At 33.7% G+C, this 20,652-nt stretch overlaps 1 protein-coding gene across 1 annotated transcript in view; it reads left to right on the top strand.

Annotated features, from left to right (window-relative positions):
- LOC149805295 (uncharacterized) overlaps positions 1-20,652 on the top strand; it is a 78,490-nt gene that overhangs the window by 38,875 nt on the left and 18,963 nt on the right. The window contains exons 9-14 of the mRNA XM_089933901.1: positions 5,518-5,691; positions 12,254-12,463; positions 17,238-17,280; positions 17,663-17,826; positions 18,514-18,687; positions 19,060-19,312. Coding sequence (XP_089790027.1) covers positions 5,518-5,691; positions 12,254-12,463; positions 17,238-17,280; positions 17,663-17,826; positions 18,514-18,687; positions 19,060-19,312 — 1,018 coding nt within the window. The remainder of the gene's footprint in view (positions 1-5,517; positions 5,692-12,253; positions 12,464-17,237; positions 17,281-17,662; positions 17,827-18,513; positions 18,688-19,059; positions 19,313-20,652) is intronic.

The following is a 20,652-nucleotide window of genomic DNA, read 5'->3' as shown; positions in this document are numbered from 1 at the left end:
CCCTGCCTCTCAAAAGGCCTGCCCCTCTGCCCAAACTATTGGCCCCCTTCAGTGTATCCCTATTCCTTGTACTGCATATTTAGGTCCTTTATAAGCACTGCTATTTCCCACAAGCCTTGTTTATTGAACTGATAGTTAAAATTCTTTTTCAAACTTTAATCATTTGCTTAATTCATTGATTATGTTCACTTGGATTAAACATCAAGCATCATGTATATGTTAGCCAGAGTGTAAATTTAAGATCAAATGTTTTACCACAAGCAGTCTGGTTTAGAAGTAATGATCTCCTTCAAGTTTGCTGAACTCAAAAATGAGGTTACAAATGCCTGGACTCCCATTTAAACAGAGAAGTTGATCCCTTCCAGCTGTAGAGTATGTAATTGGTCTACCCAATAAAGGTTTCTCTCTTTCCAATTAATGTTGCTACTAGAGAGCTCTGATCAGATTGGATGACTTCTATATCTCACAGGAATGTCGGTGGTAGAAATCACAATGTAGAAAGCATTATTCACCTGTAGGTTTATAGTATAAATCAATATTTCTTTCCTTAATAATTGCAGTATCAAGAAATGTGGGGGTTTCTTTTCTTTTATTCATTTGTAATTTTAATAGTCTTTTGGTATCTATTACAGTATTGGTAGAATTTGTTTCATTCCAACTCTGAACCAGTCCAGATCATAAAAATATAATCTATAACCTTAAAAAAATAAAAGGTTATATGGTGCTGAGTTCAGCAGTTTCTGTTCTAGATCACCCCTAAAAATATTAGCATATGATGATATCACTTTGGTTTCCATAGCAATTCTGCAGATTTGCAGATAATGGGAGTCACTGAAGGTAAAAGTATTGCAGTGTAGTACCCAGTTTTAATAGAGCTAAGATACTTTGATTTGAGAGATCATAATTGGGTTTATTTGCAGCTATATTTTTCTGGCTATTTATGTTGAACCTTTGTGGTTGGGTATGTTAGTATATAGAGAAGTAAGAACCATTGTGACCAAAATGAAATATCAGGTAAATTATAGATAGCTTGGAGTTAGTTTATAAAATCTGTGGTATTCTTAATATATGAAGATATAATTTTGACAAACTGTTTAATGTGGTTGTCAATTAGACTACTGATTTTTTCAATTGTTTTCACTAATAAGAGGTCTTCCTGGAATAATTCCAGGAATAAAGCTTTGATGTAATTTTGGAAGGAGGTATAATTGAGGAGTATGGATTTTGTTAATGATGAGGTTAACAAGCTCCCCTTTGTCATGAATTTGGAGAACAATGTTTTTAACCATATTATGATGTATTTCTGTAAGGTCTTTCCTTTCTTTAGTATAATAATTCTCCTTATTTAACTGTCTTAGAGCTTCATTAATGTAATCATCAGTGTTCATGATTATAATAGTAGTGCCTTTATTGGCATTTTTCATGACAATAGTTCTAATAGGGCCTGGTGTGATGTTCAGGAGATATCCCCTTTCTTGTTTAAAGTTTAGCATTTTTAATTTTACTAGTTTACACAAAGCTTCAATGTATTCATTGTGGTTAGGTGATATCCATGTGCTTTTTTTGTCTGAGTTGATGAATAATTTCACCTTTTAAAACAGTTCATCTCATCATCTGATATTGGTAAATGATGAAAAAAGTGTTTGAACTTAATTAGTTGAAAGAAGTTTTTTAAGTCCTTATGTACTGGACCAGGGTTAATTTAAGACTATGATGTGAAAATTATCAAGAGGAAAATGAGAAATTTATGACAAAATCAGAAACATAGAGATGATTATCTTTAAAGCTAAAATTATTATTAAAATTAGCAAACAATCTGATGGTTTTGAGAATAACTGCATGGGTATTGTTTCATCTCTCATTTCCTCTGTGGTTTCTATTTTGCTTTCTGGAATTTGTAGGTTGGGTTGTTTCAACTCTTTTCTCATTCCATGATTCTCATTTAGTAGTTTACCCTATATTGCTTGGTAAAACTGTGTATGGACTTGGCATATGATATGAAATATTACATATATGAACATCAAGGAAAGACAGAAGCATTGACATTTACATAATTGTTATGATTATGGTATATATTTTAGCTTTTGACATTGTAGTTGTCATTGGGAGTATTTGGTGTATAGAATAATTTCCGTGTGATGAGATTGCTATCTGTTATTTTGTACAATTCATAGGACCTCATATCAGTGGTTACAATTTATCTATAATATATTTATTATAGACATGGTTTGCACAGAGAGTGATTAAAAACTAAATTCTTCCTAAATGTGCTTGAATTTTAATTGCAAAAAATTGATCGTATGACAGAAGTAAAAGGATTAAATAAATTTCAGTAATTTTAAGTACAACCAGCAGAAAATCCCAGTTATAAGTCTATGGTGCATGTGCTAAGTTTAGAAATACAGAGAACTCTTGACCTAGTTACTTTTCTGCATTGCATTCCTCTGTGTATGAATATGCATCATTGAATAGTCATTTCTTAAATATGCTTGTTCATTTTTTGTTGAATATTGAAACAAAATTCATCAGCAAATTTCTAAAAATGCTATTTTTGTTTGTGTTGTAACATATCTGTCAGTTAACAGATGTCACATTTAAAAATCCACATTGCTGTCATTCAATTCACTTGAGATGATTGCCATTCAGTAGAGTCTTGGCTCCATATGGAGGATTATAAATCTTGTGTTATGAAAGATGAACATGATTCACATGAAGCATATTGTAAGTGTTGCAAGATGTAGATTGACTTGTCATCAACAGAGGAGGCAGCTTTAACAAGCCATGCGAAGGTACTGGTATGCTTTCCCTTCCTACCTCACTTTCCTCTCTCCCCATTTCTCTCTGTCTCTCTCTCTCTCTCTCTGTCTCTCTCTCTCTCTCAGTTTTAGAGATAAATAGGTGATAAAGATTGTTTTATGATAATCTAATCCCATATGTGATGTAAATGGGTGTGAGTATACTTGTTTGTAGAAAAATAGTACTGACATAAATTTTATAGACTATTCTTTTAAATTATACATTTAATTTTAATATTAAATAAGCTCTGATATTTTACTATAACATTCTGGTGCATTCTTTCCTAAAAGAATAGGGAAATTTTATTTCTATGCATATATGTGTGTGTATGCAAATATGTATGTGTGTGTGTGTGTATTTGAAAGGAATTATTTCAGGGGCATGAAATGTAGCTGCCCCTATTTGTTGTTTATTATAATAAAATAAATGCCTCAACAAGTAAACAGCCCCTTTCTTTAAAAATATTGTTTCTCTCATCATTAAATTATTAAAGATTTTATAGTGAAATATCTGGCTTTATGTGAAGCTTTAAATTAAAATTTCTTTACATGTAATTACACCATTAATCTCATTTTTTATCACATATTTAGTTTTTTTTTATACCATATATTCATTTCAGGTAGTAAGCATGGACAGTATTTTAAGCAGTTTGACGCCTTAAAGTTAGCTGTGCATTTGGAAGATTTCTTCAGATGAGCAGCACTGGTAGTGGTAGGGCAGTGGCAGTGGCAGTGGCACTACATCTGTGACTAGTACTACATTGGCTACATCTGCTTTTCCTTACACATCATCAGCTGCAATTACTATCGAGTCATTCATGATATCAAAATCAGGCAGCTATGGCAGAAATTTGTTGGGTTATCAGAGTCATCACAAGCCATTATTCCTTCAGGTCATGTGAAGGAATAAGCAGCATGTTCCAGTTTATATTTAATGACAGCATTATTACCAAGCAGTTAATCTGCTGTGAAAGGAAAGCAACCAACTTCACTATGTTATGAATTGAAATCAAAATTGGGTCACACTGCACAAAGGTTTTGGATGGGACTGTTGGCTCAATATTGATTTTTAAAAAGTCTAAATGATACATTCATAATCTCTTGTTGTAGATAATATTAAAGAAATTAAAACATATGACTTATGACTATCTTGAATTTTTATTACTTAGGACCTTGAAAACTTTTAATATTGGTCTTTAAATGTCCTTCAAGCTTCTACCTTTGAATCAGTATGAACCATGTATATATAATGTATTACTATTACATTATTATCATGTATTATTATTATATACATTATATTAGGCAACAATTCAAACCAACATGATACAGTTGTTTCTATTTTATCATCTATCACAATGGTACCTAATCCACACTACCTTTCATTTAAATCTTTAACATGCAGACTCACATTTGGATTGAACACTTGAGGTAAAATCCTTCTTAAAAACTCTCTCGTGCAAATCTGATAAATGTAATAACAACATGGGTAGAACAATATATACAGTACACATGGGAATGTCGCAGGGTTGACTCTTTCTATTTTTGGACTAGCAATGCAATATGCAAGCAGTACTTGCCTGCATTCTTTACTGTATATAACAAAGTATAGACATACTACATGAAAAATTGACAAAGCAGAAAACTTGCATGAATTTAGACTAGTAATAAAACAAGAATTTTGTAATGGTTAATAAATACTTTATGCTGGACTTTAAGTCAGTTACCTCAAGAGCTGATAGATAAGTCACCTGTTATGCATGTAAGTAAACATGTAAATTGGTAGTGTTAGAAATTTAATTCTAGCTTGAATATTTTCATTGTGCCCAAGGAAATGTTATTTGTTACTTTACAGTTGTTGCTGATGTTGATCAATTAATTACAAGCCTTAATTTTCAAAAATATATTATTAATTTCAGTTATGACAGACAATATGAAGCAGACTCTCTCTAGTCTATTTTTAAAATCTTGATTCTTTATTAAAACATAGACATCTGTCTACATTGTTGCTCAGTAGCTTTGATTTGCTTTTTTCACATAAATCTTTTTCATGTTTTTTTCCCTATTTGTGAAAAAGAAAAATCAATGTAAATTTTCATTGTGAAATTCTTGATGAATGCCACTTCATGCAAATAGAGTCTTTATGGTACAAAGTGTACTTAATTCTCCCCCTTCTCTAACACTTTAAGAAATTTCTAGCTGGAACACTGAATACTAAGCATTGTTGCTGGTGACACCTACCTCGAAAAGAGTTTTTGTGCTACATAACTGCCTTTTTCTGCAGGTGTTATACAGGAAGACAGAACATATTCATGTTAAAAGATGGCTTTAATAAGAAATCAAAATCAAATCATATTTATGGGCATTTGATTATCAAACATGTTATTGTCTGGGTACTCTTGATGCTTTACATGTGACACAAATGCTTTACATGTGACACAATAAACATTCTGGCATTTATGAGAAACAAATGTAGTAAAAAACTGATTGACAACCACCATCAGCTGAATCTTTTTATTATGTCTACCTTCTCTTGCTATAAAGTTGTTTTAATAGGAATAGTCCTCCAGCATTCAAACTTTCTAATATTTTCTGTGGATTGAATAAGATCTATTAATGTCACCATTGTTTTCTTAATTTGACTGCATTCATGTCAGATGTGATTATGACATATCAAGAGCAATGTTTCACTTTCAAGGTAAGTCTTTTATTTATTTATTTCCAGACTTTTCTCTCACTGAGTGGATCAAAACAAAAGGTGTGGAGCCAGGGAAGGCCTTGACCTCCTCTCTGATTGCAACCCTTCTGAAGAACCTTGGTCTCAATGATTTCCTCTTGAAGATTTCCTGTGACAGAACCAAGGCTCCCTATGGTCCATCACAGAATGGATGGAAAAGAGGTTTATAATTAACTGTTTTAGACCCTGAAATAAACTTGTAATGAATTTCTTGCACAATCTGCTTGTATGGTTGCCTAGTGAGGTCTCCACTCCTTACCTCCTAGTAAAAATCATTTTTGTTCTTTTCTGAAAATTCACCAGAAGAAAATAGTAACAGTTTCTGCATGATAGTTTGAAATACTAAAAAAGACAAATGACTCTCATATTTTAGGATAAATCCATATAAAATTGTCATGTTTTTGGATTCTATATTATTTTCCTTTTTTTTCTTCAAAAATCTCTATAATACCTCTATTTTTGTTTTGAAAAAGAACTTACCAATTTTAATTTGAATGGTTTCTTTTTTTAATGCAAAAATGGTAAAACATATTGGCTTATTGCATTCTATAGAAAATAAGGTTTAGTCTTCTATTTTGCAAGAGGAGTAAGTATCAGGCCCTCCAAATTAGTTAGAACTTATGTTTGACTTACTATAAAATGCCCAAATCAGATAATGGGAGATTTTTGTCTTAGAAACTCAAATTCAGATATGATTAATAATTGGTTTAATATGTTTTCTGTATTAGCCAAGTTTGGGAGTAAATCATTAGATATCAATGATAAAGAACAACCCCCAACAAACAGTTAAGTCATTTCAAAGAAACAGTGAAACATTCCCTATTAATTTTACTATGTATGTTGACAACAATTGTTTTGTGCTAATGCATATCCAAAGGAGATAATAGTAAGTTTGATTGTAACTTTATACTGCATGACACTACAACTTATATGATTGTTTTCCAGAGTAATTTTCCAGCTATGCTGTATTGTGAAATATTCTCTGTTCATATACTATGTATGCTGATAATTATTGACTTGTACTAATGAACAGCCAAACAGGAAGGAGCAAGTTTTGATTGTAACATCAAACTGCACAACACCTTCAACTTAAATGGTTGTTTTCCAAAGTGATTTCCAGATACACTAGATCTAGCCTTCTTAGTAATAAAATGTCATCTGTATATCTGAGTGACATGCATCTGATGTATCAAATTTTTGCCACATTGTTAGAAATAAATAAGGAATGTTTCAGGAGGTATGCATAGGTCATTTTTGAGTTCTATATGCAAGTAGGATGGTAAAACTTCTGTGCATTTTCCTCTATATGTGAGATGCCACTTTCCAATGATGGTTTTAGTTGTTCTGATACTTGTTTCTGGATTTCCATACATACGATTTAAATAATATTTGTAGTCACAATAAGGGATCATATATTCAGAAAAGGGTAATTTCCAAACTTGTTTCACTGTTTATCTGTTCTCAAATTACCCGTAACACCAGTTTGCATGACAACAAACAGTTTAGAATGTTTTTTTCTTATTTTATCTCATGTTTCTATAAGATTTGGAAGATGTATTGGTTGTCAAGTTTTAGCTTTCAGTTTAGAAAGAAAATTTGAAAAGATGATTAAATTTGTTGTTTGAGTAGTTTTAAAGTATTTTTAGGATCTTTGTTTAAAAGATTCAGTGTGGCTATTATATAAGCATTTAAAATGTATACTTAAATTGTCCTGTAATGGTGAAGTGGGGTATTGCAGTGGCAGCTGCTCCCTTGTCTCCAGCTTTTGAGCTGTCTGTATACAAGTGTGCATGGCCATGATAGGAAGCTCTGATCCTTTATACAATTATGCCATGGTTAAGCATACATATTAGTAAAGTTCTGTATAACAGGTAATATTAGCCTGTCATAATTCCTATATATTTTATGAATTACCTTTAAAATCCCCATTTTTTTGGTATAGCTTCCTAAGATAAAATGTTCAACAAATCTATATAATTTTGACAAAATATGGTTAGAAAGGCTGAATGTACTAAAATATTATATTTTCACCTTATTCATGAATGAAAATTGAAAGACAATGGTAAAATCATTGCATCTTAGGAATTTGCACATATCAGCATCTTACTGTAAAAGCCTGCTTGTTGTATGACACTTCTGTGAAACAACATTTAATAGTAGCAATAGCTTACCTATAGCTATTGTTTAGCTTTCTTCATCATGCCCCCAAAAATGCAGTGTCTGTTTGATGTGCATACATTCTCCCTTACAGTGAAGAATTGTCAGTATGACACAATTCCTCATGCAACTTGCCTTGTCTTTGGTATGTTATGTGCACAACAAGCACAGATAGTTCATCTTTTTTAAGGACATTGATGTGATCAGACATGTGCCAAATTCACCAGAGAAAATTTGCCAGTAGCAGTGTTTTTTAATATCAATTGCAGCCTGGCCTCTACAATAATTTATCTCTAATGGTGTTACATTATCCAGTCATTTTTCCCCAAACCTTTTGTGGTAACCTTTTCCCTTCAGTTATCTAGTTACCAATAAGTCATTCTATGGGTAAAAATATTAAACGACAGTGTTGAGGGTGGGCCATTCCTCCTCAGTGTTGTAGCCTTTGGTCTCCTCTGCCAGCTATTGGGTACATTCCCCAAGATGGCCAATAAGACCTCTTCAGATTGATGCCAGTACAGCCAAGGTGAATATTTAAAGTGGAGCCTGGGCACGCCTTTCTGTAAATGACATTGAAGTCATGGAACAGTAAGTCCAACTGCTGATCACGATAGGTTCACATGCCAACCTGCTTGTGGTTCAGTGATCTTCTAGACCCATTGATCTCTCAATCCAGATCTTTTCTTCACAGGAGGGATCTTCTGTTGCAACACCAGGTATCCCTCCTTCACAACAGCCCACAACTTTTCCACCTTCATGCTTGGCTCATCTCAAGTAATCTCTTTACCAGAACAAATTTTTTGGGTTGAGTTGCCAGTTGCATCATTCAGGCCAGGAGAGCTTCAATATCCAAGGTGGATAATCTTCTGTGATTGATGCAGTAGGAAATGTGTGGATCCTAGCTGTCCCTCTATAACCTCAGCAGCTGATTTCCTTTTGTTTCTCATTGAGAGCAAATAATGCTCTGTATCCACTATCAAGGCTAAAGAGCTGCCATTTCTAACACACTTAAATTCTCTCAAGACACAGTAATTGGTTCAATTCTTGCACCTTGCAGATCTTATTAAATATTTTGACCTGTCTCTTACTCTATTACACCTCAATGGAACCTTTGTTTTGTTTTATGGTCACTAACCAAAACCCCTGTGAACCATTAAGTGAGGCTTCTTTTGAAGACTTCATTCTCAAGACTGTTTCTACTTGTCCTCATGTCAGCCTGACAATGAACTGAGATTCATGCCTTATCTCTTGGATGAGATGTAACAAGCTGCAGATGAATTATGATAAAACTGAGGCCATTCTGATCACAACACAAAGACTTTCTCATTCACATCCTTTACTTCAAACAATAAATATCAGCAACACCAACATTAAATTCACACATTTAGTACAAAACCTAGGTGTTACTCTGGACAGTACTCTCACATTGCACCAACATGTCATGAACATATGCAAGGCTGCATATCTTGAGCTGAGATGCATCAGCTCAATTCGCAAATATCTTTCAGTTGATGCCACTAAAACACTTGTGTGTTCATTAGGACTTTCAAAACTGGACTATTGTAACTCAATTCTGTCTGGTGTATCTCAATATCTGCTCCAGAAACTTCAAAAAGTTCAAAACACAGCTGCTCGGATCATACTTAGAGTACCACGATCAGAGCACACCTCCCCGCTGCTCTATACCCTACACTGGCTATCCATTTGATCCAGAATCAAAAACAAAATTTGTTCTCTGTGCTACGTTTCACTGTCTGACTGTAGTCCAACACACCTATCCAACTTCACCCATGTGTACACACCAGCAAGATACTTACACTCCTCTTTTGACAATTGCATACTCATTATTCCCACTATGAAAACAAAGTCATATGGACAGCATTCTTTTGCATACCAGGGCCCAGCAACGTGGAATGAATTGCCAACTGAACTTAAACACAAAGTCACAGTGATCACATTCAAGGCTGCTCTCAAAACTCACTTATTTCGATTGCAAGAACAAACTTAAAAGCCTAATAATGTTTCCTACCTTAAATATTCTCAGCATGTCTTTTAATGTTTTCTAATTTCATGGTGTTTTTTTTAAAAATCATATCATTATGTTTTTTATCTTATAGGTGTTGTCAAATGTTGTAAAGCACTTAGAGCTTCTAAAGATTAGGCGCTACACAAAGTCCTCATTATTATTATTATTATCTATTTACACTGGTTTCATAGGAAATAAGATTCAGTTTCCCTCCTTTTTGTCAAACATGATTTTTAGCTGAAATTCAATTACTTTCCATAGCTCCACTACCTATAGAAATCCCCGGTCTCAGTCTAATCTGTGCTGTGGATGATACAGAAAGACTTTTATGTCCCATGAGGACACTACATTTCTATCTTAAGGAAACCAAAGGAAAAAGAAATGCTATGGAAGCATCTTTTGCTCCCTCTCAAGGGCTCTGTAGATGTCTCAGTTGCCACATTTTCATGATGGAATGTAACCATGATCAGATGAACATACCAGAGTTGCTGACTGAGACCATTTCTTCATAGCTACCTCCTGGGTTTAGCTTAATCATGAAGGCAACATTTTGGCATTCCCATACTACTTTTTCCTCCTTTTACCTCCACTCATTATCACAACAAAGCACGGGCATTTTTTCTCTGGGTCCCATTGTTATGGCACAAGATGTGGCCCCAAGAAATACCAGCATTCCTTTACATGGACCTCTCCACCAATGGTGAGCACTTTTCATTTTCTTTCTATTTTATGAGTTTAATAGAGACTCAGCCAACCCTCCTTACTGACAAATTCAGCTAAACAATAGCTATGGGTAAGTTATTGCTGCTATTAAAATTTAGTGTTTTTATGGGAGGGGGTAAAACTAATTTTGATTATGCAATACTTACCCATTACTATTGTTGAATGCCTTGCTCCACCCCACTCTGATGTCCTGTTGTAATAGTCATCTATGAAAAAGATGAACTATCTGTGCTTTGCAAGGCAAGTTGCACAAGGAATTGTATCATACTGACAAGTCCTCCCTCTAAGGCAGGACATATGCACATCAAATCGATGGTGCTTTTTTCAGCACAAATAAAGCTGAACAATAGCTATGGATAAGTATTACATAACTAAAATTATTTTTACCCTTGAAAAAACTACATGTTTGCTGCAAAAGAAGCATCATGCTCATAGTATCTAAGCACATAATGGTCTGGTTCTGGGTCAGGCATGTTCCACCCAATGATAGAGCAGGTTCAGGCAGCAAGTCAGAAATAGTACCAGTCTTCTCACTATAACACATGGATGACCCAACCATTTCAAGCACACATTATTATCTCACTCCTATGCGTGAACAATAGAGATTCTGTTTATTGCCTACTCATTGACATGTGAACTTGTTATACATGTCAGCCACCAAAGACATTCTTTTTAGAGTGAGACATGCTACAGTTATAGTTGTTTTATCTCCTACTTCATGAAGACTACCATCAAGTTAGATGGATATTCCTTAGAATGGACTTATTCTCTCAGAATTTCTATGCACATGCATTATATTGAAACATTTTTAAGTTTTCATAATTTTGTTTCATAATTACGGTACTTAAATATATATTAAGCGAAATTATGGGAAGCTTGATTAACCTTTAAGAATGTATCTTGTATCTTGTTTGGTCAATTCATATGAAGTATGGGGAAAAAGTTTGTATCATGAGATATGAAAATTATATTTAAATTGATGAAATGGAACCTAAGGTGAACTTTTGTATCATTTACATGGCAAGCTCAGTTGTTAAACAGAGGTATGTAAGAAATTTGTTGAATCATATGTTTAAAATTTTGGAATAGATTTGATACAAGCAGCTTGTTTTATTTAATGGATGATGATTATAGAGCTGGCAAGAGTTTGCTGATAATTTTCCAAAACATACCAAAAGTCAAAATTGTATTTACTGTTGAGTAATAATTTTTATTATACATGTATTAAGGATTTTTTAATAGAATAACCACTTATCAGATAACTTGGGCATACAGATTTTTCATTTTGTTTGTCTGGTGGGCAACAGCTTTTTTGAAAACAATTTTACACATCAAACTAGATTTTACTGTCCATTCAACTCTTGCACAATTGTTAAAGACCTAAACAAAAAAAGAATTGGAAATTGAACAATGAGTTGAATGATTGGTACTGATTTATGATCTTTCCCAATAAATGAGTCTTTACAAAAAAATATTTTTTTACATCATTTTAGGAATGTCTTTTAATCACAAGGACTTCATGATAAAAATTCACCTTGAATTTGCCAGTGTTTCAACCATAACCTTTATGATTTTGAAGAGAAGAAATACTGTAAACTATACTTAAGTTGAAAAATGTAAATTATAGAACTGCATGATAGAACTTTTGTCTGAAGATTATGGATACTACATTCATTGGTTCTACATGTACCAGATATTTATTTGCATTACATTGTACCGAGCTCCAAAGATTAAAACCTGTAATATGTATGTAAGATTTATGCATATCCTAAATGTGGTACAGGGGTTGAAGGTTATATTTGTAATTTTCTTTTTCAGCCTGTCCTGCAGATTTAGAACTACCATCTCTAGGAAAAGACATGTCATGTTACATCCCTGACTACTGTACAGGTGTGGACTGCTGTACTTATGTGGACCTGGTCAGAAGATCATTCAGGGCATATGTTCTGTTAAATGCATGTAATTTCTCCATTGAGGCTGGAATAGAAAGACTGTCCTTCAAAATCATGCTGCTTAACTACACATGGGGTATGCTTTTTATGTATTTCATTAATTTTTTGCAAATCTTAATTTCAGCATTATTAGTAACATAAAACTTTAGCAAATACTGATGTGTAAACATAAATATTTATAGCGGCTATAGTTTATGCGTGTAAAAAAGCTATGTGTTATAGCATGCTTTGCAGTGTAAACACAAATGAAATGATGTTTGGTTGCTTCATGTACAGCTATACCTCTCTGAAGTGTTCCAAAATTGTATTATTGTATCACTTAGTAAAGAAGTGGAATATGGCATTGATCGACATAAGTGTGCACCAACATGTGAGGCACATGCTGTGACATCTGCCTCTACACAAAGCAAACTCTATCAGGGTGCACCTGAATATATCTACAAGATACATTAGAGGACCATCGACCCAAGGTTGGATCAGATGGTATAGAATTCCAGCCTTAGCAGCACTGGTAGCTGCCATGATGTGGAAGACGAGTCCATTATAGCGATGTGAATCATAACCTAACCTGAGCAAAACAGCCTTAATGGTAGCGATAAAGATAATTCTACTTAAGGCAAAATCTGTGAGAAACAGAGGATCACAAAGGCAAGCTCTAGCTAATATCTGAATACATTGGAATTTCTTCTTCACATGGAAAGGACAAACAAGGATATCATAGTTCATAGTATAAATATGATATCCACACCTTGATGGAAAATGTCATTCTTAGATCCTCTATGATGCAGAATGAATAGGTGTTTATCCATATGAGGTATTATGTCTGACATACACAGATTGTTTGTTGCAGACAAAATGGGCTCCATGAATGGCAAATTATGCATAATGCATAAAAAACATAAGAAGCCAGCACATAAGTAGTTTGCAGTAAGAGTTTAGTGTACCTAATTATAAAATATATCAAATTAGAGGCTGAAAAGAGGATGCCAGTTTGAATGTGACAATCCATTTGGAAGGATTGGTGTCCAAAGCATATGACACTAAATGTATGTACACAAATGTTCCTGAGCAGAATGAAGATGGTTAGGAAGAACTCTGATGTAGCGTGTATAACATGATGAAGACTGTTGTCCTCAAGTCTTAATTAAATGGTCCTCCATACCAACTCCAGCTGCAGATGTGGCTGCACTATGACCTACACCCAAGCACTTTGCTGCCGCAGACTCAAATACTGCTCCAGACAGGACATGGGGCACAAGTACAAGTTCCATAGGATTAAAATGTTGTCACCAGCAGAAAATATGCCCTTTTTCCTTTTTTTTTAACATTAAAGATGACAAGGTGAGTATAATATAAATTTGTCCATTGAATATGTCACATCTTGAATCCTCAGGAAGTTGCATGAGGAATTTCTCTGCAGTGATCAAACTGTAAATTCAACACATTGCAAGAATCCAAGAAATGTCACTAGACACATGCACTGCAGCAACAAGTCCACAGCCGGTGAACTCCCTCTCACAACATAGGTGACAACTGCACCACCATCCTGTATGTAATGGGAAATCTGGACTTACTATGATATGTTGTCCCTTTTTATCCTATGAAGTATACTATGTAACTTGTCAGACTCCTGAAAAGGGTTACCATGACCAGACTGTAGGTAATGGAATCTAATTCCTGCAAGGTACAGCTTAATTGTGGAGCAGGGTGTGACAGCATGTGACCAAATAAATCAAAACATCTGAGAGTTAATGTAAAGAGTATGAATTATCAACAATGCCTGACATTGCCAAAAATTCTACAAACACTTGAATCCATTTCTTCACACCGACCTAACATTATCGGACACAGAAAAACACAAACTCATGCACATGTTGTGTCAAAATAGCATGAATTCTGAAGTCAGGGGGCACACAATATCCAGAAACATTTGTATTCCATGTCACAGAATGCCAGTGGGAGACTGAAGTGTTGTAAGATAGTCACATCTTCAATGAACCCATATGAAGTGCTCTTCAGTGAACCCATATGAAGTGCTCTTCAGTGAACCCATATGAAGTGCAGTGCCATATTATGTGGATGTGCACCCATGAGACTGCCAAACTGTGCACAGGTACAATATCCAGAGACATTTGTATTCCATGTCACAGAATGCGAGTGGGAGATTGAAGTGTTGTAAGATAGTCATGTCTTAAATGAACCTATATGATATGGATGGCTCTATTGGTCTGTGCAAACATGAGACTGCGGAACTGTGCACACAATATCCAGAAACACTTGTATTCCATGTCACAGAACACCAGTGGAAGAATGTGTTGTAAGATCGTCTCGTCTTAATTTTAGATTACTGGGAGTAGATTTCTCTTTCAATTTAGAAGATATGGTTAAACTTAATTATTTGACAAAGTTGAAGTAAGTAAAGCAATTGCTTGGTTGGTGGAGCAGAAGAAATTTGTCTCTTACTGGAAAAATGACTTTGATAAAATCCTTGATTTTGCCAAAATGTATTCATCTTTTAGAAAATGAACTGAATACATTATTTTTTAGATTTATTTGTGGTGTCAAAACCCTGAGGGTGAAAAGTGATACTCTTATAGCTTCTTTTAAGTTAGGGGGATTAAATATGATTCATTTGCACTCATTTATATGTTCTATGAAACTTTCCTGGATTATGCGCTTATGCTGAATGAAGATAGTTTATTCTTCAAAAATTGGTTTCTGAACAAGTATTTGGACAATTTGGAGGTATACTGTTAATAAAATTAAGAAAGAATAATTTGAAAGAAATCTGTAAAACAATTAAAAATATCTTTTGGTATGATGTTAATTATGCTTGATATCAATGGAAAAATGAACCATTGACTGTTCAGGAATATTTGTCTCAAGATATTCTTAATTTGGTAACTATAGACAATTTTAAATCACCACGAAGGTGGAGAACAAATGGTGTTTTACACCTTTTTTGATGCATAAGACTCTCTATTAAGTTTTGATAAAATAAAACAAACTAAATTTTATACAGTACCTTGCTCATATCTCAGATATCAGAGAAGTGGAAAAAGAAAATTAAAGTTTTTTTAATCTTGCTTGTAAAACATGTTATATCCAGATCAAATTGTGCATCAAAAATCCCAAATTTTACCCTATTATAAAAATTTTGTTTTATCATACAAAAGGTCAGAAAAGTATATCACAATTTAAGTGAATAACTGAAGTGATGAGTTTAAGAAAAAGTGGTCCCTTTTATCAACTTTTGTTTGATTTCTATGTTTTTCTTTGCTTTCACATAAAAAACAAACAGGAAATGTAAAACACCTTGGGGTTTGTAAATGAGTGGAGTTTTTTGTACAATATTTACGAGTGTGTGTGTGTGTGTTTAAGTAAACGGCTTAAGTAAAGATCAGGATGGAAAATAATCTTAAGGTAATACACCATACCTGGTCAGGGGAACCTGTCAAATTCTGACAACTTACGTTCAGTAAAAACATTCTCTGCAAGAACATGTGAACTTTATCAAAACTAAGTCACTGTAACCTAATTTTCACATCTGATTGACATCTGTATATTCAGTCACTTGTTTGTTATATAATTTTGTAATTTGACCAAATTGCATCTAGGCTAATCAAACTTTATTTTGACCCTACATGGATGAAATTTGTATGCAGAAGAATAATGATAAATATATTGCAGTAAAATTTCTTATTCTACATGGTGACTGAGTCATTTGGTAAGACTTGCAACCAGTAGGTAACAGGTTCATTACCTGATAAGAGCAGCCTAAATCAGTAGTCCTGGCATTTCTCTTTGCAAAGCTACTAACTCTCTTTGCAGGTTTGCCAACCCTTATGATTTAATGAAGACTTAATGAGACAACCTTTAAGTTACATATTTATGAAACAGTAGTGAAAATTAGAACAATATGATTATTGTGGTCAAATCTGGATATTGGCTTGTCAGGGATTGGTTCAGATCTGGTTTTTATATTAGACACAAATTTAATGGAGTTTGTCAGGGAACCAGACTAGCTTTACAGACAGCTTAATCTGCCTAATATATGTTGTTGATAATGTTTCTGCTTGTGCATTATAGCATAAGTAGTACTAAACAGTTTTGTATGATCAGCCATTCTTGATTGAAAAGACATCTGTACTTTATCTCCTACTTGTTTTTCCCACTTTATTTTGCTGTGGTGTCAAGACTACATGATTTCATGTTGCATGCACAAGGGGATGATTCTGCTGCTGAAACAAGTTAACGCTAGCTGGGTTTGAGATTGAGTTTTGGCCTACATAATGCATTAGAAGCCTCCAGTTTTCTCATTGTACAGTTCTTATGTGTTTACAATAAATTGTATAGCAAATGATTTTGTTTTAAGCTGGTTCATTCACATCCAGTTCCTTTTGTCTTAAATGTGTAAATGAAAACACAGTGTTCCCATGTGGGATGGTTTGCACTTAAAGTAAGGAAGAAACCTTTTGAATTTGGGTCAAACTGTCCAATGTCAAAGTCACTCTGACTAAAAGAAGAAGACATAGACCAACAAATAGAAATATCTTTAGTTCAATATCACAGACCTAGGCTACAGTATTCATAAAAGTACAGTGGCAACTCTTTAATTGCCGAGTTGTTCAATGAAACAAAGTTGCAGTCTTTGGCATAGAAAGATTTAAGAAACAACTAGTCAGGAATTTTTCTTGGCATGGACACTAATAATTTCAAATAAAAAATTAAATGGATACATAGTTTTTCACTCCAATATGATTATTAATTCCTAGCATCAGATTCGTTGTACTTTAATTTAGCATACCAATTCTAGGTTTTTGAAGATAGTAACTTAATTTTTTTTTCAGGAAAGACCGAGCATATCAGACTTCAGAATGTAATTCGACTTTCGTAAGTTGGCTGTTTATTATTTGTTATCAAAAGAAGTGTAGCTCAGTAATTATTTTCCTAACCAATAGAATTGTTTGCATCAAATCCTTGTCAACAAACCAGCTATAGTGGTAACCCCATCATGTGTCACCATTATATCAAGTAGACACTTTATTACCTTCATGAATTTCTTTTTTGTCAGACTAGTGTCACTGTTGGTATATCAAACTATGGACAGCAGGCTACATTACAGATTAGATATGGAAAAACTGTTGACAGACATTTGTCAGAGTAAAAAGGTGCAACTTAATTTAGGTCTGAATTATCAGGCTATGTTGGCCTTTATGATGTGGAAAAAAACAGCCAATAAAATTTCCATTATTCCATTACATTTTTATTCCAGGTACAATATCTTTGATCTAGCTAGTGAGAAGAAATACTTGCTGAATCTGAATCTAAGTATATGTTTTGAGGCAGAGACATGTGTCATCAGTCAATCGGTGTTTAAGAATGTGAAGCTTCCAAAAGTGCTATGTGACTGGGAGTCAAGTGGCTTCTTGATACCAAGTATGTTCGGATTTTAAACCCTTAATGTGGCCTAGGCTTTAGGTTTCTTTATGAAATTTGGCACATTTTTTAAATTTTATTTAGACCAACACTTTTTTTGTGGACCTGACTAAAATGGTATTCAGATAAAAGCCTTAGACTTGTATGTTACAAAAAGCATGTTCATATACTTTTAACCCAGGCTTTCACCTTTTTCTTATGGAACTTGTCATATTTCCTTCCTCATCCTTTCGATTCAAATCAATGTTAGAAGTTTTTATAATAATTTTAGTTCCTTATTACTTGCATTTAACATTAGTCACATATATTTCTCAATCCTGAAGTAAAAGAAAACATTTAAAGGTATGGAATGTTATGTCAGGATTTAAAGGTATGGAACGTTATGTCAGGATTTTTGACAGGATACAATGAACCAGGTGTCCTTCTCTGTTTATGTGCCAATATCTGCGCTAAGCTATATGAATTTAACCATCAATTCTGCATTGCAGATCATAATATCAAAGTAGATATTATAGCTACCAATGTTGAACTTTATTTTTAATGAAGGCTGGTGACACTGAGAAGAATTCATGTTTAGCAGCATCTTTAGTGAGGTTGGAATTTTTTCATTAAAGATGCAATTAAATGGTTGGCTCATACACACAAATAAACAATTCTAGTCTGTCCTTAACTTCTTTTTTTTCCTAGATTTTTCATTGGCAAAATGGTTGAAAGAAAATGGTATTGACCTTGGTAGACCATTGCTGGGTCTAACAGCGAGTAAGCTAATGGATGTATTGGGCTTTAGCAGATACCTGCAAGATGTCCCCTGTAACAGATCATCATATATTTATTCTCCAAACACAAATGGTTGGAATAAAGGTAATTGAAGCAGAAATGTTAATAATCTAAATCTGCTGCTACAGTATTGATTATAGCTTTTTTAATCTTATACCCTTGTTGATATCCATTAGGACTATTATTGGGTCCTATCTTCAGCTCTTAACTTCACTCTTTGTCTTACATGGAAATTATCCACATATTTACAACTAATGACACACTTTGTTTTTCAAATTATGTGTTGCAGTACATGCTTGTCCCACATAATGATCCTATCTCTTTGACCAATGAAAAAAGAATTATGATCAAACACTGTAAATTGAAGTCAGTTTTAAACATGAAAGTTTTCTGTTAATTACTTTATAATTACTTGTGTTCAACTAATATTTTTTGTTTTTCTTAATATCCTTTCAGAATGCCCATCCAGTGTTGATGCATCGCCTCTTCCCAGCACATTGACCTGCCATATCCCAGACTACTGCACAGGTGTAGACTGCTGTGTGGATGTGGAGTTAATTGGGAAATCATTGCATGTATATGTTCTCCTGGACACTTGTAACTATACACTTACTGTAGGCATAGAGAAAGCCATGGTTACCAAGTCCTTAATATCATACAAGTTTGGGACTGTGGAGAATTTCAGTCTGCTTGGGATTGTGAAAATAAGGTATGTAATTCCAAATATATATATATATATATATATATATATATATATATATATATATATATATATATATATATATATATATATATATATATATATATATATATATATATATATATATAATCAGGAATATAACTTTTAATTATACTTGTTTTAAATTATTTTGGAAAGCACCATACCATTAACTCTTAATGATGGAATAAGTTTTAAACATTCTTGCATGGGATGTGGGGACGTATTCTTATCTATGTAGACAGTTCCATTAGCTACAACAGATGTGTTGATCTTGGGACAAATAGAGTGGACAGCATATGGAGTGAAGAATCCCTTTTATGTTTAGTTTACAGGCCACCTACCAGTAGTTGTACAACTGATCGGATTGAAAGGTTTGAGGAGCATGTTCAGAAAGCCCTACTAAAGGAAGATTTAGAAACTATCATATTAGATGGCTTTAACATTGACTGCATGAAAACTCCACCATTAAAATGTTTAAGTTACTTTGAAACTTATGGCTTTAGTGAAATAATTAACACTCCAACTAGAGTAACACAGAAAAGTGCTACTATCATTGATCATGTTTATACTATTAAACCTAAACACATAAGTGAAATTGATGAGTCAGTGTACACACTGAATGTCCTCTACCTGGTCTGTATAACTAGACATGCTCCCAGATAGTCTAAAAACAGTCACCACTTTGAAATACAATATGAGAAATTTCAACAATCAGATGAGGAAATGTTTTTAAAATGATTTAGTTTGAAAACCCGTCCACTCAGCAATATAGCTGATGTCAGTACTGCCTTAGACACATGGTATCCATTATTATATAGTCTTAGACAAGTATGCCCAATTAAAACAAAAAAGGTTAAACACCAGATGACACCCAAGTGGATTACCCCTGAAATCAGTGAGACTAGGCACCTAGGGAAGACATTATACAAGAAGAAAGACATGAAAAACTATTGAAAGTGGAGGAACAAAGCTAAGCCCCTGATAGATAACGCAAAAGAATAACACTATAAGCAGGCCATTGATGAAAGTAAGAGTACAAAGACATTGTGAAAGTATCTATAAGAGCTAAACGCATCTAAGAACAGTTGTTTCCATCTTAGACTTAAGCAAAATGATGACATAGCAATATCTGTACAAGATACTGTTGAAATGTTCAATAATTTCTTCACAAGCATTTCCAGTAACTGATGGTAAATATTTTTCAATTGTTAATTTTAGTTATGCTGAGGTTTTTGATATGCTCAAGAAGTTGAATCTTAATAGATCCTCTAGACTGGATGGTATTGGTGCATGACTTCTGAAAATTGTTGCATCAGTAATAACAAAGT

This window comes from Sinohyriopsis cumingii, chromosome 2, assembly GCF_028554795.1.
Source record: "Sinohyriopsis cumingii isolate HCF-2022 chromosome 2, ASM2855479v2, whole genome shotgun sequence".
Taxonomy (NCBI): Eukaryota; Metazoa; Mollusca; class Bivalvia; order Unionida; family Unionidae; genus Sinohyriopsis; species Sinohyriopsis cumingii.
The sequence above is the reverse complement of the archived record's forward strand: the minus strand, read 5'-3'. Positions and strand labels throughout refer to the sequence as shown.